This window comes from Vanellus vanellus (assembly GCF_965231255.1).
Source record: "Vanellus vanellus genome assembly, chromosome: 9".
NCBI classification, from domain to species: domain Eukaryota; kingdom Metazoa; phylum Chordata; class Aves; order Charadriiformes; family Charadriidae; genus Vanellus; species Vanellus vanellus.
The window spans coordinates 22206682-22233578 of NC_138914.1; the positions used below are offsets into that span (position 1 = coordinate 22206682).

A 26897-nucleotide genomic window follows, 5' to 3' on the forward strand; every position below is an offset into this window, starting at 1 on the left:
TAGGTTAGTGAAACTGGGATCCTTGCTTGGGGAGGGATTGAGGGATTTTTGAAGGGCTTCACTATCTGTGCCTTAAAACAATGTCATACTACTAAGTTGCCTGTCTCAACTTGGAAATCTTCCCTTCCATTATACATAAGCTTCTCCCCCACCCCCCTTCCTTTTTTCCTTCTTTACAACTTTTCCAGCCTTACAGAGTTGCCTCCTTCACTTTCACCTGTAAGTTTATGTAGGTAATAAGAAGCCAATGATATGCTGAGGGACTTCTTCTGTCATTGAAGGTTATTACTAATGAGTGACTTAAAACATCTGTATGTTTTTCTTTTGTTCTCTCCTAGGCTGAACAGTCATGACAGCTGAAAAAACTATTCCTATAATTAATGGCAAGCCAGAAGATGTTTTGGACCCGGAAGCCTCAAGTACCAACCTCGTCCACAGCAACGATAAGAAAGTTCATGAAAGAGGTCACTGGAACAATAAGGTTGAATTTGTGCTTTCTGTGGCAGGGGAGATTATTGGGTTGGGAAATGTATGGAGATTCCCATATCTTTGCTACAAGAATGGAGGAGGTAAGATGGCATCATATATTGATTTACAGCTCACCATAAATCTGGGAAATAAACAGCTGAGAATGCTTTACAGTGATTTCTTGCACTACTAAGAGATAGGTATTTGGGATTTCAGTGTATCTGTTGATAGGGAAGTATCAAGCATCTGACAACTAAGAAAAAATAGCTGCGCTTCTCTGTCCTTCTCCACAAATATTGTGTGGTTTACTTCCACAAGTTTCTTTTGTGTTAGTAAATGGAAATATTTTTTTCTATAAGATTTTTAATGCAGAAGAAGCAAGTGTTCTGTTATGGTTGTATACTGTGTTTTTTCTTCTGCATATGAATAAAGACCCAAGCATACTTAAATAAGTTTGGCTGACATAGAAAAGAATGTAGCGGTTTATTTTTCACAACAGTATACTTTGGAGAGCACAAATATTGTTTTTGATAATGCTAAGAAGATGAGTTTTTTTAATTTGTCATATGAAAATTTCTTTATATCAACTATACTTTTTTGTTTTTTCCCCTCTTGTTACTTCCCAAGTCACTGCTGCGTGTTACTCAAAGAGAGCAAACCCTATAAAATTTAGAATAAGAATGTTATTTGAGAAAGAAAAGAACAGACTTAACTTCTACAAAAGTATAACATGTAGCATGTATTGGTTATAGTTAAGTATAAACCATGTAAGATTTGTGGCAGTTAAGAATAAGCATGTCAGCTGTGACTTGCAAAGGAAAGAAAAGTAAATTAAAAATTTAGTTTCGAATTCTGTGGACTGGATTCAACATTCTCCCCACTTAGGGCCTGAATCAATGTTAGTGTTAGCAGAGAGGCTGGCAGAAAAGTAGTATGTTCAAGTGGCTGATATGCAAAGATCTGTTCTTTAACAGGTTTATTTGCGAACAATGCTGTGCCAAGTTTCTTTCCCTTGTCCCTCCAAAACTAGGCACGGTTGTCTGAACTCAGGGATGGTTTTGGCCCATTTTGTCTGCTGTGTCTATAAGGCTAATGCTACTGTGGAGGATGTTTTTATGGTTTGCAGCTCCTTTCTTTGTATATCTGTACTTTGGCAAAACTAAGATAACAAGAATTCACCTGTTTTCAGAATAATGCTACGAAGTGCTGCCGTTGGTATGCAAATATTAATATGCTGGGTATAATATGCAAAACAGTTTCTTGGTTGACAAAGTTTTCCCAGAGAAATTTTCACAGAGGAAAAGATAGAAATTTTTGGGGGGTATATAATGAAGATCTTGTTTACACAATGACCTTTCTATACCCATTTGTATGCATATGCTAGCTTGTCAAAGTGTGATGTTATCATTTTTAAGAGTATAACATTAGGTAGAACAAAATCTCTAACCATGTTTTGGGGTGATTTGGTGGAAAAAGTAATTACTGAAATATTGTACTTAATCACCATTGTATTCTTTAAGAATAGAGTTAATGTGTGTGGTTTAACTGGTCATGTCCTGTCACCATGGGAAATTTGCCATTGACTTCAGTGTTATTCAATGAGGACTTGGTCTATGACCTGTGTTTTTGTAACTCTCTGGAATACCCTGCTGGAATTAGACCAGAGTTGGACTTGTTTGATGCATCAGATGTAAATACTGAAAACTACTTAGTGTGTGGTAAGTGGAGACAATGGTAAGATATATGAGCTAGTTCTGAAATAATTTGGTAGATACAGAATGAATCTAGAAGCAGTCGTATGAAACTTGTGAGGTCTGACCTCTCTTTGGTACTTACTCCGAGTCATAACAGGTGGTGTAGGCATAAGCTTCTAGAAATTTAATTTGTTCTTATGGATATTGAGGGTTTTTTTTAGGAAAATTAGTTTCTTTGCATGTTTAGGTATTTATTGGAATATGATCTGTTTGCAAGCTGGGAAATGTGATGACCTTAATTTTCATGATGTATACCTGTTGTAGAACAGTGTTGGAAGCATTAGCTTTGACTCTGTTTTTCCCATTTCAACAAGTTGCCATGTTAAGCTTGCTGTGATTGTGTGTATGAGTGGGCCGAGCTGGACTTGATACTGCAGTTCACCCAGCCTATAAGGATAAATCATACAGAGAAACCATGTTTTAGATGTAAGGATTCCATTCTTTGTGAAATCCACATGTAGTGCTTGAGGTGTAGCCGAGATTCAACTATAGGCAAATTCTCTGGTTGAGGGAGGAGTCTACCCATTAAGAGATCTCTCTTGATGTGCTGGGTCTGAAGAAAGAAACTGCGAGTCAAATCAGCTGTATTTAGTTGTCTCAACTTTCTAATCAAAGTGACTAAAACATAACAATTGTTGCAGGTTGTGGGTGTGTTGTGGTGTTTGGGTTTTGGTGTGTTGTTTTTTTTTTTGTTTTTTTTTTTTTAGATCATGAATGGGATGCCTCATTGCCTTGTAGTTGTAGAAATATTCCTGAAGTGTATTCAGAAACATTTTGCTCATAGTTAATATTCTGACACAGATTTAGTATTAGAGGGGTAGCTATTAAGATGCTGTTCATTAATGATCAAATTGATCTTCAGGACTTTCACTGAAGGAAGAAATGCTGCTATTGCTAGTTCTCTACAGAACTGATCAATGTTTGCAATGATGCACAGCACTGTAAAACGCATCTTCCTAGGAAAAACTGCATCCACCAAAACTTTTGTGTTTAGCATACCTTCTGTTGATTTGAAATGGAGTGAATGATGGGATGCTTACATCATTTAATAGGAACTTTAAATGAAGTTAGTGTTGTGGGATTATTAGTCTGGGAGCAAGTAGGTTGTGAGGCCTGGATACAACACATTATGTATGTTCTACTAATCTTTATCATCATAACTTAATTAGACAGTTAGCACTTTGTAATTTTCCTACAACTTCAGATAAATTAGTATGTGCAGTACTTTGTTATGCTAGTCTGCCTGGTTAAATCAGTAAAACTTTCTTGGTGTAAGCAAAAATGGCAGAATCAGTTATTTTGTGCTTTCTTCTCAGTATTTGTTTCCTTCTTTCCTTGTTTCAGTCTAAACCAATATAGTTGTTTGCTTTCCACCTCATCCTTTGACTCATCAGAAAATCCGAGTACTTGGGGAATGAGGAAGAAAATTCTTTATGCCGTATATGTTAACAGATTCTCTACGCAGTCAAAAAGCTGTATCTTATTCCTTACTATTCCTTATTATTTAGGTTCAGTTCTAAATGGAATGCTTAAAATCTACGTTATTGGCAAGTGACGTTATGTCTAATATATGTATCTCTCTCTTCTCCGATTTCTTTGCTTCGACATACTTCACAGCCATGTTCTTTAGGTGCTGTACCTAATAACGTGATCAATCATTAAATAATAGAGTTCTGCTCTGTGCTAATAGATAAGATATAATTTTTTGTTGTTGTTGTATACAATGCTTCAGCATTGAATTGTACTACTAATTACCTATGCTGTAGTTTACTGTTAGCATCTAACAAAAATGTTGATGCTTTGTTATTTTCCTACGATTTCACATTAATATTTCTAGCTGATAAGGACAAGCCCTGCTTTCCTGTTCTTGTAAGTAGTTCTGAAGCATATATCATCAGTTCCCTTTCATGATCCTTATCATCAGGCTCATCCAAATAACATAAAGGACTTCTTGGATTTAGTTTCCGTAACACTTGTTCATCTCTGCTTTCCTGAGAAAAGCAAGGAAGACAAGATAGTGTAGACTGACTTTGTGATGATCAGAGCAGAACTGTGTGAATGAGCAAGACTGTGCTCTTTGCTGCATTTGAGAGACTCATGAGCAGAATTTAGACTATACTGAGGAACTTTGTTCTGGTCTTTTTTAGTCCATGACATTGGCTTACAGGTTAACTTTTTTGATAAAAAAAGTGGGGCCAGGAGTAAACTCTTTCTGCACTTTCAGCGTGATGCCTGAGAGGTGGCTAATAGGTGATTCTTTATTAAGAAAATTAATTTCACACTGTGCTGTCAAGGAGCTGTATCCATTATAACCAGTACCCCCTCAATGTTTGCTTGTAGGTGCTTTCCTCATCCCGTATGTGGTTTTTTTTATTTGCTGTGGAATACCAGTATTTTTCTTGGAGACGGCCTTGGGACAGTTTACTAGTGAAGGAGGCATTACATGCTGGAGGAAAGTTTGCCCTCTATTTGAAGGTAACAAACAGTTCTGTGTTTTACTGCAAAATAATGCATTAAATTTGAAGTAAAATAAATTCTGTCAAAATTCAAGTTAGGATATACATAAAGCAGTAAGCATTTGTTTTTTAACTACCTGAAAAGTAAAAGTTTTCTATTGTGTCTCACTTTTTTTTTGTCTAGGTATTGGATATGCTACCCAGGTTATAGAGGCACATCTAAATGTATATTACATCATCATTTTAGCATGGGCTATCTTCTATTTGTTTAACTGCTTTACTACAGAGCTTCCTTGGGCTACCTGTGGGCACGAATGGAATACAGGTATGACCTTAGTAGAGATTACTGCTATACAAATACTTCCAAGTAATTGATTAATTTATTAAAATGTCAGGAACAAAACTATTCTGGTAGAAAAGTCTGGGGAAATGGGCCAATCACATCATGCTTATACCATGATAAAGGAATCCTGGAATGAGGACTTACTCATACCTTTTTGGTTTAGGTCAATGTATAAGCATTTTTTCCTGCAGAATATAATGTCAGACAGCAGAAGATGACTTTGGATTTTGTTAATTCTGTAAGATATTCTGGCTAAATCCCAAGACTCTCGTTTGCAATCATATCTATTCTCCCTGAATACAGTAAATGAATTCTACTGAAGAGCTGATGACAGGTTACAGTCTTGCTCTTTCACTCTAATGAAATCAGGATGAATTTAAATGGAGAGGAAAATATTAAATATGGAACTTTGGATTCTCTCTTTTTAATGCCAGATGTTGAGGGATAATGTTCATCAAGCTACTTCCGAAAATTTAGTCACATAAATAATTCTTACTGCGTGCAAAGTAGCCTCTTACATGAAAGGTGAGGTGTGCATTCATACGGATTTGCAGTATAGGGCTCTTCATCTGCCCTCTCATTGGTACTTTTAATGCTCTACTTACTGCATTTGAAGATCACAAACATCTATGGGGAGGAATACATACCAATGCCCTTATTTCCATGTTCCTGAAGTTTTTGCATTTATTCCTTATATTACTTTCCGATTTCAAATCATATACCAATTGTACTGTCTTTAATGGTGTTTATTAATTGGTCATTATTATGTTCTTTGGGCACACCTAACCTAAACTGCAAAATTTCAGATAGCTTTATGTTAGGGAAACCAGTCTTGGGCACAATAGATGTGGAAGGCTTTAGTGTCAATTTTGGCAACCCTGCAAAGGAGCTTAGCCAATGTTGATCACTGTTCAAACACTAAGTGTCAGCTCAGCAATGCCAAGCTGCTTTGATCTCCTTTCTCTGTATTAGAAATAATAGTAATAAGCCAGAGTGACTTTTCACTTGCCATATTAAGGCAAAGTGGAAACTTGTTGCTGGCAGTGTTTCGTAAGCCAGTTGTTACCATTAGCCATTGAACCAGCAGCTGGAGTAGGAGCATGTTGTAATTCCCAGCCAGCTGCCTCAGTTTCTCAAAGCATCTTTCTTTTGCCTCAGATGTTTTATTGGCCCTTGCCATTGCAACTGTGCTTTTGGAAAGTGTTATAGGACAATGTAGCATACTGCATGGATAATTTTCTGGGGTATACTTGTGATCTGGTGATCAGTGTTGCAGAAGTAGCAGCTGTGGCATTGTAGTGTACCTAGAAATTCTTTAACCACAAAGAGAAAATGTATTATAGAATGGTGGCTTTACAAGATGCATAAACTAGAAGATGCACAAGAAAAAAATGTGCTTACGTGTCAATATAGCAAACCATTTTTTTTTCTTCTTTTATAGAAAACTGTGTGGAATTTCAAAAACTTAATCTGAGCAACTGCAGTCAAGTCTCTTTACAAAATGCCACTTCTCCAGTGATGGAATTCTGGGAGTAAGTGCATATAAACCTTACATTTGATCAGATGACTCCTTATCTTCCTGTATCTTGATCATTTACACATGATTAGATACTTTGTAACCCTATAGTACTTAATGATGTGAGTTCAGCTGGAAATTTTCTCATACAGCCAAAAAGAGTCAGGATGAGAGTTTTAACTCTTTTTTTAGAGGATACAAGGAAAGGAATTCCATATCCTGAAAGAACATAGAACAAAGTGTGCCACTTGCTTGGGAGCTTGGCTCCTGCTGCTGGAGGAAAGAGCCTCAAATCCATACTAATGAGGAGGCAGAGGTGAAAGAAAGTGGATTCATTTTAATTTTTTTTTTTTTTTCCAGGATGTTGCTTCTCTTAAGAGTTTGAGAGTTGCATCTTCATACTTGTTTGAGCTAACTAATACTTTGGCTTCTGTATCTCAATTTTTAAAAGACTGCGTAAGTGTTAGTTATCCAGCTCTAATAACAGGAGAGTTTAACTCTTGTGTCTCCTTGATTCTGATTTCTAGTTAGAATAATAGAAGAGAATTGTATCTTTACAAAATATGGTCTGCTTTTGTGATGTCCCATATTTTTTCTTACTATAAATATTTAATTAGTGCATGTGTAGTTGCATATTTGTTCCTTGCAGGGTGCAGTGTGTTTTAAGACGGTCATAGAAATGGGATGTTACTTTTAACACTAAGTCATCTCACAGTTCAATGTCTGTTACAAAATTCTGGGTTACTAAAATTTCTTGAGGGCCCATTCTAATCTCATTAATTTTATTATTAAGATAGAGCCTTATTCCAAGGTTGTATGTTTAAAGCTCTGCTTTATGTTCATCACTTCTTTGTCTTGGTACATCAGTTACCTTAGCTCTCATGGGTGGTAGTTGTTGCTTCAGTAAATACTATTTTATTTAAAAATAAGAATTCCTAACCCCCAAATTAAATCTGAACAAGGCATGAAAATGCCCATGCTGTCTGGTTAAAATTGTTGTTTTAATTTCTGTTAAAATTTTCAATAATCTGAACACCTAACATGTTACATCAAAATATACCTACTCTACCCAATTCCCAGCTAATGTTTCAGAATAAACAAGGCTTTCTTAGGTGGCATCTCTTGCTATGACTTCATCATTTTAACAAAAATATCTTATGGTTCTTTGGGATAACTAGAACTGAGATTTCGCATAGTTAGAGTAAATGAGCAAAGTATTTTCTCCAGAACTAGCCTTCCTTACCCACTGTGTTTATTTGCTTATTCAACAATATTCAAAACTCAGCAGTTGATGGTAACTCCAGTTATCAAGGGAAGCAGGCAGTGTTCAGTTGAATTATACAGAGAGTACAGATTAAGTTTTATATCCTCATGTTTCTAGGGTTTGTGGGAGTGTTTTGTTAGTGCTCATCTTTGGATTGCCTGAATTCTAATGTCAGTGTTATTTTAATGCACATACAGATACTTTTGAAGCATGTCCCCTTCTCAGAATTCTCTAAAATTCAAGCTAAACAAGATTCTGTAGCTAAACTTGGATTCAAGTTGCACCTCTCGTCCTATCACTTGTCGCCAGGGAGAAGAGGAAACGGGTTCAAGTTATGTCAGGGCAGGTTTAGATTGGATATTAGGAAGCATTTTTTCACTGAAAGGGTTATTAAACATTGGAATAAGCTGCCCAGAGAGGTGGTGGATTCACCATCCCTGGAGGTGTTTAAGAAAAGGGTAGATGAGATGCTTAAGGACATGGTTTAGAAGTGGTGGTGTTTTTATCAGGGTAGGTTAACGGTTGGACTTGATGATCTTAAAGGTCCCTTCCAACCTCACTGATTCTATGATTCTATGATATTTGCCTACCTTATTTTGGCTGAGTTAGGAAGGAATTATGAAACTAGAAGGGATAATTAGATTTAACCTTTTCTCTAACTTGTTTTACGGTCTTGTGTATACAAAGTTGAAAATACACAGTCCACAACTTTTAAAATCACAAAAACTAAGAGAGATGGTAAAGAAATAAATTTGTTATTTATTTGAAACTTTTTTTCTGTGTTGTGGACAAACTTTTTGTAATACTAACAGTTTACTGCCCAAAATAGCTTAAGATATATTAAACTTTCTCTGCCCAAGCAAAACTGAAGTTGCATAGCTTTTCACCCTTTGAAAATGGCTGGTGAGGAAGGTATTTTTCCTAGTGAAAATGTAAGTAGGTATGACATTGCACAGCTTCAAAATAGATGTGACAAACTAGTTTAGTACTGGAAGAGTGAGTTTTAAATATAAGGACTAATTTTGCATTAAAATAACTAATTGAAATGAACACGAGATTATAATTAAGATATACGTTTTAAGTATCAGACATAAAAGCACAGTAGAAGTTTTGTGTATAGATGTGCAGTGCAGATCAGAGAGTAATTAATGGAAAGTAAATCTATTACTAGACTAATTAATTTGTCCAGCAAGTCATCTCATAGTCTGTAGGTAAGTGTTACCAGGAATCTTATTTCACTTAGCCAGAAGTCTTGTTCGCATGATGTTGCTTTACTCCTTTACTCTGGTGTCAGGAACCAGAAACTTATTGAAAGACTCTTTTTGAAACAAATAGTAAAAGGAAAGTTGATGGGGTAGGCTGCACAGAGCAGATGCTCATTGCTGTTTTGAGAACCTGTGTGGATAGTGCGTGATAATCTTCATTGCTACAATAACCAATCACAGGACTGAATTCACTTAAGTAACAACCAGGTTCCTTATGATTAAGTTGATGCCTGTGAAGGGAAGGGGAAGGCTCTAGGTTTCTTCTGAACAGTTACACCATTCAAAACCTTTACACTTTGCTCTCTGCAATGTCAAGTCTGCAATTGAAATTCCTCGAAGTTGTGGCCAAATAAAGCCAATTTATTGTGTAAAGGGTCATCTGGGGAAAGAAAAGCTTGGGTTTTGTGGTTTTTTTTTGGTGGTGTTTTTTTTTTTTTTTTTTTTTCAGTTACCATCTACTCTTGAGATAATCTGTGAATTAGAGTGGTGATTATTGTAAATAGTGATCCTCTTTGCTTACTCTGTGATCTCATTTACATGTAGAACTGAATTCTGTGTTTTTAAACTGTCAGGCTTATGTTACGTCCTTCCTTTGATAATCTTATCGCACTACCACAGTCTTCTAAATTATTCACAATATCATCAGACTTTTTTTAATTTAAAAAAAAACAAACCCAAACAACAAAACTGAGACCAAAATGCTTGGGGAAGACTCGGTATCTACAAAAAGGCATGTTTTAGCAGTGCTACATGTTTCTTTCCAGCACAGTGTTCTCAGTCTAAGGGTTATAATGGTGAGGGATATACAGGTTGCTATGTATCACACAGCAGACTACAGACTGGCATTATGTAAACAGCAGCAGAGGTTAGTAGCAGGAGCACAAATTGGACTTGGTTGTGTGTGTGTGTGTGCATACATAAATGAGTAGACCAGATCCAAAATGATACCTTTATTTCTGGCTTTAAAAAGGACTCCCCCTTCCCCTTCTTTTTTTCTTTCTTCTCCCTCCCCCCTCCCCCTTCCTCATTTAACTAGTACTACTAGGTCTTTTCCATCGTCTACGTTAAAAGGCTTAGCCCTTGTTTATTTGTGACTGGAAGCAAATCCAAATCCTCAATGGTTTGAGGATTGCAAATGAAGACTTCAGCCTCTCTGAAATATTTCCAGCTTTTATTGCTTCTGTGGCCCTGGCTACTCCTAAAGCTATAGCTGAAGTCAAACAGACACTCACCCAAGTGCAGCAATGACTGAGAGGGTACTTTGCAGTACTACAAAGCTTTTCTGGTGTACAGACTAGTTAGTTACCCTTCCTCAGGTCTCAGGTTCCTTGCTACGCTAGCAGGTATAGGCTTGCTTCCTCTGATAATTCAACATTTTCTACCAGCTTGGTTGGCTGGATCACATAGAGGGTGAAGGACTGTGTATTGTCTTGGATAGATTGTTTGCTGTTAAAGAAAAAGAGAAGACTTTAGAGATAAGTACTGCAGTAGGTGCTACGTGCTGTTTTCCTTTTGGTACACTCAGAAGAATCTCGTTGCAGGTGCAAGGACCTCAAAACTTAAAGTATTTTTGTGAGCCTTTAGTTGATAAATACTTACCTGTAGCTATACGGTGAAAATGGTCTAATCCTGCTGGAGGAGCAGTAGGCAAAGTCTGGGAGTTTGGAGCCTCTGTACTTGTTTTCCTGTTTAGAAATGTCTATCCCTGTTCATGTTTTAAGACTTCAGTCAAGTTAGCAGAACTTGCCACTGACTGCAGGTATCAGTTGACAACTCTGGGAAAAATTAGGAGATTAAAGGATTTCTTACCTTACTTAAAAGACTTTGCAAGCCACAGTCTTGAGTAGTTTCACATGGCATCTGCATAAATGGTTTTCTCAGGTAAGCAACTGAATCGATCAAAATTCACTTTTTGTTCTTCAAACTCACTGATGCTAGGTTCTGAAGGACAGGGAAGAGTCTGAAACTTCACTTTTCCTTTCATACTGGTGCCCAGCATTAAGAGACTGTCCAGATAACTGCTGTTTATGGTGTTTCTCTCATCCTAATCATATAGCTTTACTTAAGGGTTTTCTAAGAAAAAATAATTATAACTTCAAGGTACAGCACATGGAATTTTTAGTGTTCAAACTTTAAACAGTTAATAGTGGTAGCTGCAGTAATTATAGAGCTGTTGTTCATTTTGGATATGTTAAAGCAGCCCCGTGAAAGAGAGTGGTGGCCATGGATGAGGCTATATTTATAGCCTGGGAAACATAATAGAGAGAAGATACTCTATTCTGTTGTTCAGTATGCTTTCCTAGGGGAGGAAATTGGTAGGTATAGGGGGCAGCAAGCATGTCTGTGTATTCTTTTGGCAGCTCCTCCAGTCTGTCACCATGGTCAGGAATTTGAGGTTTCTAGTGCCTGGGAAGGGAGCTGGACAGACAGAGGACCCATGGTTTTGTGGCTGATTCCACCTCAATAGTTTTTTATTGGCTGTATAACAACTTAGTCCTCCGTTAAAGAAGGTCTGGTTGTTGGCCTGTCGTTCTCTGGAGGGGGTGACACATCCTTAGCATTTCCAAGTAAAGCCTAGTGAGAAAAAACATTTTTTTTGTCTAGGGAAAAGAAAAGGGCCTGTTCTCAGCGAAAAGGAAAAGGCACAAACACTTTCCTTGCAAAGTCAAAAGGAGTTTTTCCTGTTTCATTCAGGCTGCAGATGACTGCAGAAGTCACATTGTGGTTAATCCCTACTACCCTATGAAAAGTCATTAGCAAGTTGGGACTGATCCTGCAGTGCTCAGTACCCAGAGACCTGCAGCACCTCTCAGAACTAGGCCCTTTGTGCCTGCCTTGTAGAACATAGAGTTGTGCCAGAGTCACTTGTTTCTGTTTGGTTCATAAAAGGCCATGTGAAAATTGCTTTTTGTTTGGAGTGACATGAGCTCTACATCTGGTTTTGTGTCAAAACCACTGACTTTGCCTGGTTTCAGTTGAAAGAAGTAAATGGGATAGGTGTAAATGCCAAGTTGATTTCTTAATATTGAGGGATAAATGTTACCCTAAACTGGGCAGATGAACCTCTATGTTTTTTTTTTTTTATCTCGAACTCTGTAAATAATGTTTTTACTATGGAGAAAAAATGACCTTAAAAGGTGCAGAGCCAGGTATTTGGGTAGTACTAGAAGTAACGTCGTGCAGTTTTAAATTCACATATTACTTATAAATATGATCATCTTTAGTTGAAGAACTGCCTAATACTTTTTTCAGTAGATCTGCTTCGTTCTTGCTGGAGGCTGGATAGGGAGCAAGCACTGTGCAGGTATTCAATATTTTGTTGTTCTTCTCTTTGTTAATTTTCTTATGTTTCATATTCTCATTATTATTCAGTTCCTGCTCTGCTGGCAAAGTTATTAATTTAATCAAGGCTTCCTAGGGTGCTCATGGTGTCAGTGGCTTTGCAATCATAGTTTTCTTGATTATTTACATGTTCATGTATCTTCACAAAATCTTGATACGGTAAAATTGTTCCCATTTTACAGAAGGGTATCTGAGCTACATGGAGACTAAGAGTGCTAAGTATGAGAGGCCCAAGACATTTCTTCATACTATTTAGCATTATGGTTGTGCAAATTTTGTTGCAATTAAGAAACAAGAAAATGTACGCGTCAGTTTTGTCCGAAGATGAGGGTAAAAAAAATTTACTTAATTGAAGACACTGTAACATTTGATTGAAACAATTGATATTTTATTCCAAACAAAACATTTTTTGTGCTCTTGCAGGAAAATAAAAGGGAATTATTAAAAAAAAAAAAGCAGTAACTTTTTGTTGTCTTTGCTGTAATGACTCAGTATTTGGAAGTCTCTCTTCATTGTACTTTGCTTCCAAGAAATTGAATATGTATGTTTCACTTTATTGAACGTGTTCTGTATGGGGTGGGAATTCTATCATCTTCATTTGAACTTGCTCTAATTTGTATAAAAGTTAAATAATTGTGGAGTATAGACTGGGATCCTAACATCTTGCTTCTCAGGTGGGTGTCTTGACCAGAAGTTTGCAGGATCATTCTCCCATTGTCTCAGGACTTGTTTAGATGGTTTAGATCAAAGAGGATACTTGAGGACAAGAAGTATTGAGGCGAGACTCTTCTGATACTTTATAGGTTAATAGTTAAACTATCCAGTTCCAGTCTTTATGCCAATAAATATTTAATTGTTTATACACAGTACTAACAGGAGAGAATGGAAGCTTTTTCTGAATCCAACTACTGCAGAATAGCAGGAAGCTTGATAGCTAGGGAGTTCTCTTGATAGAAAACTTCATATGCTTTAGGGTAGAGGAGGGCTATGAATGTGGGTTTCCAGCATGATAGGTGAGCTTTTTTGACTGTTTGTTCCCTGTCCTAGCCTCTTTTCTCTGTTTATGAAAATCAACTCTTCGTTCCCTATGTTTCTAATCTTAGTTCTGTACAATTTCAAAGGTCTGTTCAGAGGGAACCTAAATGTTAGCATGTGTCTGTAATATTGGTGAGCTATCTTAGTTCTTATCTTAACTCCTCAGTTGATTTGTTACTCCCTGGTCCACAGCTTGTGCCTGGCTGGCATCCCCAACACAACTATCCATTTTAGTATCCTACTCTATGATCACATCCAATTCTGCCTCTTGCTGTCTCTTCTTGTATTGTAATTCATCCTAGTCCCTTTTCTTGGGTAGTTCAAACTGTCCTCTGACTTGTCTCTAAATCTCTTCCCACCTCCAGCCACCTAGTCCCTGTTGTTTTACCCAGCCAGTTGTCTGCTCCCCAAACTTGCATCTAGTCTCAGGATGTCTTAACTCCCTAAGCATTTTTCATCTGCTCCCTTGATTCACTGGCCAGTTAATCACAAATTGCTCTTCCTCCCACTCACTGTTCTCATCCTCTCTCATGCCTGTCTGCTAGTTTGAGAAAGACTGGCCTCCTTGTCCAGACAGTCTCAGTCCAATATATATTCTAGTCTCCTTAACTCCCAGTCCTCCAGGTGTTGTTTTCCTTCCTGATGTTCTGCAAATTGTGCAAAGTTAGTAAGTATGCAGTGTTAAAGCGTTTTTGACAGAGGAATCTAGGAAGATTTTATCTGTATCCTGATGAATTCTGTTGGCAATGAGTGCTTTTCTTTTTTGCTTCAATGATAAGGCTGTAAGGTTATTGCAATAATTTTTTTTTTCCTATGCCTGAGTTTTGCATGCAGGCAAAAAGTGCCATTAACATTTTTGAAGCTAATTATTGTTAGAACCTTTGTTTAAACAGTAGGAGTCTGAATTAAATATATTTGTATCTGAAAACAGAGTATTCTAATGGAAGGTTTTCGTCCTAATAAAAATAGGGTGTTAGGAGATGCACCTTTATGTTTTGGAAATGTAATTTTAAAATGTTACAAACTCTTCAGTAGTTGTAGGTACTTAAGGTAATCATAAACTTTTCTTTGATTATGAAGGTGCCATGAACAAATTTTTTCTTTTATTTTCCTACCTATTTAGAATTATACTGTTATGTCAGGCATAGTTCATAAAGCATTTATTTCACTATCTACTACTTAGAATGTCTTTTGGGAATTTGTAGCATTCAGGTGGTTCCTACAATAAAATATAGGAAAGAGGTTGGTTTTTAGGTTTTGGGTTTTTTGCCTATTTTTTTTTTTTTGCCTGTAGTGTTGGCAAAAACAGAAATTACATTTTGTAGCAAAGATCATATATGAGCTGTTTACAACTGTATAATTAAAGGATATTTTAAAAGTTCTGGCAATAATATTATTATCTACCAATAGTTGGAAAGCATGCACAGGGAGCTGAGTGACATGCTCAAGAGACTGTGCCCTTTAGAGGCTGCTGGCTCAGCTATCCAATTTTGCTGAAGAATGCTTTTTTTTTTTTTTTTTTTTAAGAATCAGTAACATTAAGGGCATTTTAATTATTGTTATTAATGTAGGAGTGTGTCTTTAAAGACATGTAAATCTATATATGTACTTTTTGATATTGTAGGGAAAGAGATATTTGAGAGAAACACAGTTTGCTTGCAGGGAAATTAAAAAAAAAAAAAAAAGTGAAAGGTCTAAAATAGCAAAACCATAGTTGTGCCGTGACAAGCTTAGCCAAATCCATCAATTGCAAAACGTGCCAAAACAACCAGGTATGTTTCTTCTGGCTTTTCTAGGATTTTAACTGGTTTCTCATAGATTTTGTTGTTGTTGTTCTTGCTTATATAAGAGAAGACCTCTACTGAAAGGCCTCCTTTCAGTTATGCCTGGTTTTGTGCAAACAGAAAAGTAAGCTCATCCCCTTCTTTAAGAGTTATTAAGTATATCCTCCTACACTTGTATCTAAGCAAACTTTTAAATCTTCTAGAAAACTAAAGGAATTGCTGCCTTATACCAGTTAGTTCACTTCAGTAGCTCCCCTGTAGAAGAGAGGTGTCTTGCACAGGACAAGCCGAAAAGTTGCGTTCATGTTCTACGAGGTTGCCCACCCCAATAAGTATTTTCTCCATCAGTTTACCACAGGCATTGGATTTGCAAGACTAGATGTGCAAGCAAATACCATGTAACTTTTCCAAGACGTATTTTTCAGTACCTCTGGAATTCTTTAAATATGCATGTGACTTTGTAAATAATAGACTGTAATTGTCAACTGTCCAAGAATGTGTCCATTAGAGCTGCTTACTGTCTTAAAATTGAGAATCTTAAGGACCTTGGTGCAAAGGATTTTAGAGATGCCCAAGTAACTCTGAAAACAATGTTAAACGGCAGTCACGTTCATTTACTTCTTGGCTATCTTAGCATGGGTAATGCATAAAGCAAATAGTTCCATGCAATTAAACAAGCCTGCATCTATTTTCAGCTCTTGAAAAAGTATCATCACAAGAAAAAAAAAAAGCTTAGACACTTTTTAGGAGTATTTCCCAAGTATGAATTTGTAGATTCAGGGCATTAACAGGGAAGGGTGGTTGCTTAGGTTTTTTAGTCAAATTAAATGCTCAAAGGAGAGACCTTCTTGCTGTGCAAAAATATAGTGAATGCAGACTGGAAAAAAAAAATTTTGGTACATTTTTCACTGTTTTCTGCTATACTTTTGTATGACAGCAAGAAAATTGACTTGTTGTTTCAGGAGGACTTCCTGAGGAAGACTCATTAGATATTGTTATGGAATTCCTATAAAGGTTGCAGAATATCAATCAATGCAGCTCATGAAACAAAGATGTTGGCATAGTTGTCCTCTGTGTGGAAAGGGAAATGACTGATATTCTCCCAAAGTCCCTTCCACAGCTATTTTTTAATGATTTCAACTCTGTTGACTATTGGTTTTAGTTTGAAAATGAAAAATCAGGCCAGTAGAATTTATCTAAATTTATTTAATTAAGAATCATACTGTTAGTTGCGAGTGCTACAGGAGAGTGGCATTTTATGAAACAGAGTACTTGGGACCTCCCAAAATAGTTCTTGTACGCTTGCAGTTGTCTTTGTTCTCTTTTGACCTATCAGCTCTTTACTGTCTTGTGCCCCTGCTCCTTTGCAGTTTCACTTCTTAGGTTTTTTTGTAAGTAGGATTTAGTGCAGGGCCAGCAAATATGAGACATAGGTTGACAGAGTAATTTTGTGTCAGATAATGAGTTTATATCGGCTCATTCCTTGTGGAAGAGATAAGAGCTTACCATCACTCATTTGTTACATGAGTTTTGTAGCCAAGAGTTCACTATGAAGGACTATTTTACAAGATCGTGGAATAGTTCTCAATTTTTTTCTGGTCTGTAGTTCCCATTTTACGAACATTTAGTTAAGAGTACAAGTCTACAGACTGTCTAAAAGGCTTAATGCAAATTTTGAGAGCCATCAGGCTTACATATATTTCTTCTAGGTGCTTTCAGTTCACAGCTGCTACTGGGTTCTGCGTGCTGAACTAATTTGTCACCCAGAAAGTAAATAAAAAATATTTTTTTGCCACTGCACGAATTCTTCAGAGAGGAGTAGGGGGAAAACTGCAAAAAGACTGAAGGAGTCATTGGATATATTAAGCGAGTACTAAGAAATTATAGAGCAGAGGTGAGTGAAACAGTACAAAAAAGATATTTGACAGGATTAAACTGTCGGTCTTGGTTAAGAAGAAGGTGCCATGACTTCAGTAAAAACTGTTGAAGGAGAATAAGTCGGGAATGGCGGGAGGAGAAGTGGGATGTTTTGTATTTACCCATCATTGTCTGTGTCCTATGGATGTACACACACACATACACATAAAAATGAAAAAAAGTAGTACACAGTAGCTGCTAAGCAGTGTTACATTACATTCAGGTAACTTCAGTACTGACTTTAATGAGGCAATAGTTGACACAAGAAATAGGTGCCATTATTTGCAAGCAATACTAGAAATTTTAGAGAAAAATCTGCTGAGGAATGTTTAATCTTACATTTTAATTTGATAAGAAGTCTGAAAATGAATAATGAATGGAGCAACATTCAACCCTATCAGGACTTTAAGAAGAAAGAACTAAGCTGAACAGGAGCAGCAAATGTGGCTCAACTAGGAATAATTCATTCTGATGTGTAGGTCACAGAAAATAGGCTGTAAGAGGTAAATATTTCAGAGCTGTGCATAATGCTCTAGCTGAGGCATTCTCAGTAATGTGACCACAGGGAATTGTCTGGCTGCTGCTTAAAAAAACAAAAAACAAAACCCAAACAAGTATGGAATTAAGTGGATTTCCAGAAAAGAATTGTTACAGTTTGAGAGAATTTTATTACAATACCCAATTTTATTAATTCTGTGATCTGTAGATTATATTCTAAAAGCTGAAATACATATTTCTGATCATTGAGCACTGGTGGTTGGAGACTACAAGTGGGATATTCAGCAATATCTGGCAAGGATTATTTGTAGCACTTCTAGAAACCTGTAGATATGTTATATTTCCTATTTTGGAATTTACATGAAACCTTAAAAAGAGATGCTTGTACCGTACACAGATTCTGTATCCTTTGTCAGTTCTGGATATACAACTTTCAGAAAACTGAAAGTGTCAGCTTATGTTGGCTTCCAGTGAGAATTCAGCACCTGTATTCTCTCTGTTCATTTCAAAGAACATATACTTTTAGTAACTTAATCTGCTACAAATTCACTGGGATATTACCTTTGTTCAACTTTGTAGTTGTATCCACGCTTGTTCTGGAAGTGTTTCAGTGATTACCACACTGCAGCACTGGAAAAAAAACCTGATGTGACCAGACCATTTTTAGTTTCCTAAATGTTAGAATCTAGAGGGGAAAAAAGATGGTCTGAAAAGAATCCTTTCTTTTTAAGGCATTCGCCTTCTCTAAGATGCATGCCCACTCTATGGTACTAACATTATCAGTATGTTATTCTTTCCCATGTCATCATCACATAATCAGAGCTCCGTGGGTTAGCAAGCCAAAAGATGGTTCATGCACTATCCAGTCATGCAGTGTGCCTTCTGAAAGCTTGTCTCCTTCCTTCCTACTAAGGTTCAAGATTGGAACAAGTTGCTCAGAGAAGTTGTTGAGGCCCCGTCCCTGGAGGTGTTCAAGGCCAGGCTGGATGTGGCCTTGGGCAACCTGGTCTGGTGAGAGGTGTCCCTGCCTGTGGCAGGGGGGTTGGAACTGGATGATCTTCAAGGTCCTTTCCAACCTAAACCATTCTATGATAACATGGATGCAAGTAAGATCAGAACCAATTTAACACACAGCCCGAGTCATACATGTTGCTAAACTTTGACATTTATTTAGGCACTGCAGTATATATTATATGTAGTATAAGAGTAGTATGTAGTATCTATTATACTCTGGGCTTACAATTACAAGGGTTATCCCTGTTAAAATATATGTTCCCTTCCTGTAAAAGGGAGAGGTCTCCCACACATTTTTGTTAAAGAAGTCCTACATCAGGTAGGTCCTCTTCTAACAAGAATTTTTATTCGTTCTGTTGATTGTTGCTCACTCAGTGATGCTCAGAAAGTCTCCTTTACTTTAATTGACAGCTACCTTTTAATATAGAGTCCTGTAAAGTATAGAACAGGATGTTTGATTTATATTTTAAAACTGAGAAACATTTCACAGCTTTCATATTGCTAGTATATAGAATGTTGCTATACTTGTTGACGAAGACAATATTCTACCATTCTGTATGTTTTCTTATGTCAAGAGATAATGAACCATGCTAGAGAAAAGAGAAACTTTGAAAAACAATGTGAGTAATAAGTACAGTAATAAATTGACTAGGGAATTAACAAGACGACCCTTTTTAGGTTCATTTTATTGAAGGATAATTTTTCTTTTTACCTTGTCCTATATATAATATATATATTTAGTAAAAAATCCCAAGAAGTTTACAAAGTAAACTGCTAGCCTTTTGGTTTTGTAGAGTTTTATATCATATAGCATTCAGCATAGATTTTTGTGAGGTGGTTATGTGAGTACCATTATCAAAAGTTATCATATGAGTATGTAAGGCAGTGGTGAGTACCATCTCAAATCTTCAGTATCTTGTATGCTGTTTAATACTGTCGGGTTTTTTTGTTTGGTTGTTTGGTTTGTTTGTTGTTTTTTTTTTTAATTCTCTGTGGGAGAAAAACCACTTTGTATTCAAAGAAAGGTGGGAAGCATGCAATTTTAGTGAACTCGCCTTCTCTTATCTGTTATTCCTTACTTTGAGACTTTTAATGTGTCTAGACAGTAAACTGGAGACTATTGACTCAAGCCGTAAAGCCTTCTCTGAAATATGGCTGTTTGTATGTTTCTGTACTAATATTAAAATAATCATTCTTTCAAAAGTTTTTGTTCCTCCTAAGCTGCTCCTTTTCCACCTTTGAGTTATGCAGTCTGGATCCGTGGATCAGCCTCTTGTCCAAATTAGACAAAAATTAGTACAGATTATACAGCCACAAAGAAATGTTGCAACTCCCTGAAAGATATTTCAGTTCAGAAAAGCTTCTGTACTGTTCAGCAGAGCTTAATTTTTTAATAGAATGAAAAGAGCAATTTCACTACCTGAGAGATCCTTTAAAGCTGCTTGCAATCATAAGAGTTGAGGAAGCACTGACTTGAGCAAGAATTCACAGCACTGCTGCTTAGGAAGGGTGCTGGAGTCAAGTGAGCCTCAGCATTCAATTTTTAAGATTCTCTATCAGACAGAGGGAAAGCTGCAGTGATTTAAATGAGAAACCAAATGCTGCTGGTGGGGAAACAATTCAAAATAGATGTTTCAAAGCCATTCCCATAGTTGTATTCTTGGCCACACTCTCATCAACAAATAATGTGTCACAAATACATTACATAAGCAGCTGCCTCTGATCTCTGTGACAAACAAAATGCCACTTTTTACTTACCTCTGCATCCCGGGCAAACATCTCAGCCTTCCAGTGAGTCTTGAAGTAGTTGCCATCTTTATGGTCTTACAAAGGAGGCTGATTCTATGACTGCTGACTAGTTGAATAAGCATCTGATAGTGCAACAATCCACAATGTGATTGTCTTTGTGCAGATGTTTTCCACAACCTTGGATGCGGGTAGCTCTCTGGCCTGGCAGTTTAGGAGTCCACAGAGGATTCTGATACATGAAATCTGAATCCCACTACTTTCAGAATTCAGTTAATATCTGCTCAAGTTTCTGCATGTCAGAAACTTCCACACAATACTTGAATACATTTGGGTATGGAATACTCAAAGCAATAAGTTTTCACAAAAATTAAAGGATATTTACTGCATAAAGTGCAATGCGAGAAAGTAAGATGAGAGTTTAGAAAACATGTCTTTGGACAGAAACTTAAACTCACTTTAACACAGCAATAGAGGATGTTTTGAGAGATATTGATACATTTCTACTAAACTGATGGGGAAATCTGTGCAGTACTGGTACTCAAATACGTTATGCTTTTTGTACAAGGAGCTCAGTAACAAGGACCACAGGGTAAATATGGACTAGGTCTGAAAAATCTGCAGGGGTGAAAGGAGCATACCAAAACATACAATAAGGAAGGCCACTGTAGAGTAGCACCACTGCTGCTTATTGGCTTCATTTTGTTTTCCTTTCATTCCCCACAGAATTCTCTGAGGACAGAGTCTGGCCCAGAGTAAAAAGGAACATTGCCACCTATGTTCCTGGCTGAACAGATACAGATGGAGAAGTGACCTCAAGAGGCTGCCTTCTTTGTTCGTTTTTTGTTGTTGTTGTTGTATTTTTTTTAAGAAAAATGTCTTGGAAACTGCTGCAAATCAGCGAGGCAACATGAAGGGACCTTCCTCAAATAGATTGAATCTGTTCTTCAGCTTTCCAAATCATGAAATAATGCAATAAGTACTCCCGGTACATTCCTTTCAACAATGTGTTGGCAGCAGTTAATCCTCTTTCTATTCAAGAGCCTGGTACAGCTCCACACATTTGAACACTTTAATAAAGACGCTCTTTCACAGGAAAATGCGGTGGTCTCACAGCCAATAATGTAGTGTTGCAAGCTTTCAAAACATCAGTTTTCAAATTTGGATGGAAAGGTTACTTTTCAGCTATGAGTAGTCAGAAGTAGCAGTTATCTCATAATATGCCCCTCTACAGCAATTCCAACAATGGAAGGGCCCTTCTTCCTCTTGGATGTACTACTATTAAATTGAAAGGCATTTTAGTACATTTCAAAAAAATTAAAAGCATTTTCACAAATAATTCTTGAAATAATTTCCCCGTGGGATTTTATCTTTCTAGATTTTGCTAGGGCATATACGTGCAATGATGTTAATTGAAAGAACAGAGGTAACTATTAGCAACAGTATGTTCCTGGAATGTAGGTAGCAAAAGGTCGTAGTATGCTGTCTAGTTTCTTGCTAAGGATATTATTTTAAGTGTACTTAAAGTATGCTGAAATATTTCCATAGTCCTGTTACCTCTTCCCCGTGCTGTCCATGTTTATTTGTTTTTATCCACACTTATAGTTTGATTCAAGTTAAACTGTAAGCTTGCAATAGGCTTTACAATATTTGGTACTATAAGCTGTAACCAGAATAAATCTATACTGTAGTAGTAATGTCACGATTTTGGTCAGTCTAGTTGTAAATGCTCGTGACCAGGCATCAGCATTTCTGACAGCTCACAGGAAACAGAAAGAATCCCATGCTTCAGATTTATGTCCTATTATTCCACTTAAATTTATCTTCTATTCATTAGATTCTTGTAACTTTTATCACTTTTCTTCTGTGTTATGTATAGGAAGAAAAGTTAAAATCTTACTTGAATAACATTTAGTCAAGCTATGTATGCGTGACTAGATGTAGTGAAACCTTCATAGTGTGCCATTGGATGTGAGACACGTTACAAATGCACTCTGGTTTAAATTTATTTTTCTATTTACAAGCAAAATATCCTGTGTAGAATTAATAGTTTGTTACTACTGAATTAAAAACCTTACTCTGAACTAACCGTTGCATTCCAAATTAACCCTAATACCAATTTCCCTCAATAATCTGTTTAAGATGTTCAAGTGCCACCAGTCCTCTGGCTTCTTTCCCAGGCTATTGGCCAGTTCAAGAAACTGAACTGCTGCGTATTTTTAAACAAAAAAACAAAACAAAACCCAAAACAAAAAAAAAACCAAACAAACAAAAAAAAAAACACAAAAAACCCCAAACAACTACAACAACAAAAAACCCCAAACTCAATATCTACAATAAATCTTTTCAAACTCTCATCAATTTCTATTTTCAGTGAGATCCAAAAATAGGTAATGCTTTGTATCTTCAGGTCTCTGTGCAAGACAAATCTTTTTTACAGCAAAGTTTCACATAGTCTTAAGTTTTTGGCAGCAAACTGAGTATACTCAAAGTTACACTGCTTAAAAAGGCCTGTACTAACCTGTGATCTTACAGTTTGTATTCATTCAAATGGCTACCTCCAGTTTGTTGGACTGGCCGCTACAGTGGTCCTCTTGGCTCTTCAGCTGTTTTCTTTTGGGATTGTTGTTGATTTTTTTATTTCTTTAAATGTATGATGATTCATGGAATATTTCATTTATTAAATGAACATTAGATAACCTTCCTGAACCTAGTATCTTTTCCCCTAAATGCCCTGCAAGGTAGATGAGTTTGCAATATTTTTTTGAAGGTAAGTATGTTCAGGCCTTAGGCCAGTGGCAGTAGTGAATTCTAGTCATAAAGTTTCAAGACATTCCAATGAAATATCTTAACAGACATGTCTATTAAGATATTTTTCCATATTTAATTGGGGGGGGGGGGGGGGGGGTTTACTTAAAGATCCTTAGCTTTAGTAGGTCTTGATAGATGTAAGGAAGAAGATACTTTTTCTTCTTGCTTTTTTGTTTGTTGGTTTGGGGTTTTTTTTGTGCAATATGAACCAAACCAGCTGAAGTAAAAGTGAACTCTCCAGGTTCTGTCTGTGTTTTTAATAGTGCTGGGAATGACAGACGTGTCATTCCTTTGGGAAAGCATACAGAATTCAAGAAGCAAAATCTTGGAGGCAATTACTGGACATGTCTGCTTTCTTACAGTATGTCTGGCATGTGGTGGCACCTTTGCTAAGTCATATGGCCACTGTCATTCTAATCCCTCCTGGGATATTCAGATTTGACAACTGAGAAGTTTTATCACAAAGAAATGTCTTGAGCTCATCCCTTAGCTCAGGTTTCTGATTCAGTTATATGAATTAGCTTCGTCTGTTATCTCCAGTGGCTTCCCTGAGACTGTCAGGCTTACATAGTTATTTAAATAAGGTGCCTCATGCTCAGGAAATGACTATTTTTCATTTTTACTTTTAATATCACCTGATAATTAGAATATAAGACCAGTATGAGTTTGTAATTTGTCTTGGGATCCCATTGTCTTATTTTACAAGACCACGTAGTATATAACTAGGGGATGCTTAGGGTGAGGCTGAGGCCCTCTGTTCAAGAATAATTTCACTTACAGTGACTGTAAGACGTTCACAACCTCTTCCCATTGCAATTGGCATAAATTATGCAATGTGCATAAATTACTCCCTTCTGTTCTGCTTTAATATGTGCAATCACAAACGATGAAACATTGGTGCAACCAACCTTTGCAGATTTGGCTATTCCTGGGCATCTCACTATAGAATTTCTTTTTCAAATGCTTGTTATTTCGAAACAGAGTATCACTTTCAATGCTGATTTTACTGCTCTTGTTCTTTCTCTCTCTTTTCCTGCACAAGATGAGGAGAACAAGGTAGCGTAGGGGACTTGCAGTGGTATGAGAAGAGGAGGAAGACATAGTAAAAGCTACACTATCTCTTTTTTTGTTGTCTGTGCAATTTATGCAAGATCATGGCTGCTTTTAGATAGAAGCTGAACTGCTGAGAAGCAAGCAGCTGTGATCAGCTGTCATCTTCTGATCCCTGCGTACATCAACCTCACTTCTTAGATGCAGGGGAGAATCATGTATTTTTAAAATGCTCCCCCATTTTGTTTTATTTAAGTTGAATAATACTAAGAGCAGATACGAGAGTATCTACAGTCAGCCTGAACTGAGGCTCTGTGAGAAGAACTTCACATTCTGAATGCCTCCTCCTTTCAAAACCTGCATCTGCTGCTGCTGTTTGAGATGGTTGCAGCAGGAGAGCTAAGGCCCTGGCATTAGGGAGAGCTGCATTGTGCCTGCTGAGGAAATCGCTGCTAGCCTCTGAGCAAGACTTTCTCTTCCTATGATCTATTCTTTGCATACATTGTATGTTATAGTTTAATTATTATGTTCTGGACTTGTTGCTGCTTACTTTCTAAGAAAAACACTAAACCTTTGTTCTGCTTGAACAAAGAAAATACAAAAAAAACTTAGTGTTTCAGTGTATTTAAATACTCATTACGGTGCTAACAGTTCCAGTTGATTGGCACCACGTGTTTTTTTTTTTGAATGGAGGCAGCAGGCATAATTGTGTTGAGGCCATTCATTTGCCATTTACCTTCTATGACACTCTTTACAAAAGAATTAGGCCAGGTTTTTTGGACAGGTAAGGTAGGTGTGTCTGCCATTTGAGACTTCTCAGAGCATTCAGAAAAGACTGAGCGTTGACTTTCTTCAGATGGCTGAAGAAGGAAACTGGTTTTCTTCAGAAGAAATGGCTTTCTTCAGAAACTGCTTGCTTTTAAAAATCCTCATCTCAAATCTTCACTGAGAATTGTGTTCTTAAGACAAAGTTGTCTTTTGGTGTGTAAAGCATTCTAACCATGAGAGAGAGTAATAACATTTATTTATTAAGAAGTTGTTATGCAGTTAGGGAAGAAAAGTATAGTAATTCAAGCGACTGACTGCTGGAATGGATTACTTTGACAGCTGGATGCAGATTATGGTGTGAGTCCAAAGGAATTCTGCAAGCTCTGTTTGAGCTCCGAGTATGCTAATGTATCAGTTATGTACTGCCATCATGGTCTCTCTTTTGCAATGTGGTGGCAGCGCTGTGGAATTATTATTGAACGCTTTCCATACCTTTTTCCCACAGCATGCAATTCTGCAATCATGCTACAAGACAGCTGAATAAAGATTGATATTTCAGTTCATGGCTCTGGAAGTTGAGGAGTGCTTATAGCCCTATGCATAACTGTTGGCAGGACGTGAGTGTTGAGAGGTACTGCGAGACTGCACAGGTGGTATTCATGGGAATTAGTGACTGGTGTGATGCAGTTCATTGTTCATATAGATGTACATGAATCTTCAAGTGAGGAAGTTTCCATCCTCTTAAGTAAATTTCCCAATCCTCTAATTGTGAAGTAGGCATTTCTAATCGGCATTTCTGTTGCTGGGGTTTTGTCCTGTAGTGGATTTTGTTACAAAGTTCATATCTACATGATACGACAGAGTGTAGTGCAAAGGTTCCAGGCCATCTGAACTGGCTAGCTCATGTACCAAAGCAGTGCAGCTATATCCATAGTATGTGTGTTACAAGTATCAACTTGTAATACTTAGCCCAGGCAGAGTGCTGTGTTAGCATGGCTCTATGCCATTCAGTGGCTGAATAAGCTTACATATTACTGCAGCCTCTTACATGTGTTCACACTTCCCTGTTTTGGAAAAGAAGTGCTACTTATTTATGGATATATACACCTAAACATATCATCTAAGTAGCCAGAAAAAAAATGGTTTGATTGAAACATAAGGAAATCTGTCATTATTTTTCAGTGAAATATAAAGCTCAAGGAAAAAAATGTTCCCATTTCACAATTATTGTGGCACAAACACAAACGTTTTGGGGTTTGGTTGTGGGTTTTTTTTTTTGGTTTTTTTTTTATTCCATGGTCTCTTGATTTAGTTTTCTTTTTCATCTTAAAAGAAAGTGTGAGAAACACGCTCACTATATTGAATTTTAGTCTGGGGCAAATTCAGTGGAGCAAAGAATATTTATTACAGCGCTGGGAGTTACACAGAGGATTTCTCCTCCTGTGGCTCATTTTTCCTTTACAAAGGCTTGTTTTTATTTTGTATTCTTTATACTTATTCATGTTTCTTCTTGGAACATAATTTGCATAATCAATGAGTTTTCGGAACACAACCCACCTTCAATTACATAATCAATAAGTTAGTGGAATGCAACTCACCTCCGAGCACACTCCCTCCCTTCTAGCGGCACAGGCGCTATGCTGCTTCAGGGGTCTTCCTAATAGTCATTGGAGGGAGGCTCGAAGTCTTTATCTTTAGCGGTTCTCTTAGCTACCTACACCACCCTTTGTTCTGCAAGTTTCGGTACTCCCAACTGTTGCTCTCGTCTGACATCCTGTCTAACACTATCCCTTTCCTAAACGCATAGTGGGCACACACCCATCTTAGCTGAAGCCATAGCAAGCACACATTCATTTGAGCTGAAGC

The 26897-nt window shown here is 37.1% G+C and overlaps 1 protein-coding gene across 1 annotated transcript in view; it reads left to right on the forward strand.

The window, feature by feature from the left end:
* Positions 1-349: 349 nt before the first annotated feature.
* Positions 350-26897, forward strand: part of SLC6A11 (solute carrier family 6 member 11) — a gene marked incomplete at its 5' end in the record, with an annotated part of 112431 nt that continues 85883 nt past the window's right edge. The window contains 4 exons of the mRNA XM_082487736.1: positions 350-569; positions 4563-4697; positions 4863-5003; positions 6463-6553. Of these exons, the coding sequence (XP_082343862.1) occupies positions 350-569; positions 4563-4697; positions 4863-5003; positions 6463-6553 (587 nt within the window). The remainder of the gene's footprint in view (positions 570-4562; positions 4698-4862; positions 5004-6462; positions 6554-26897) is intronic.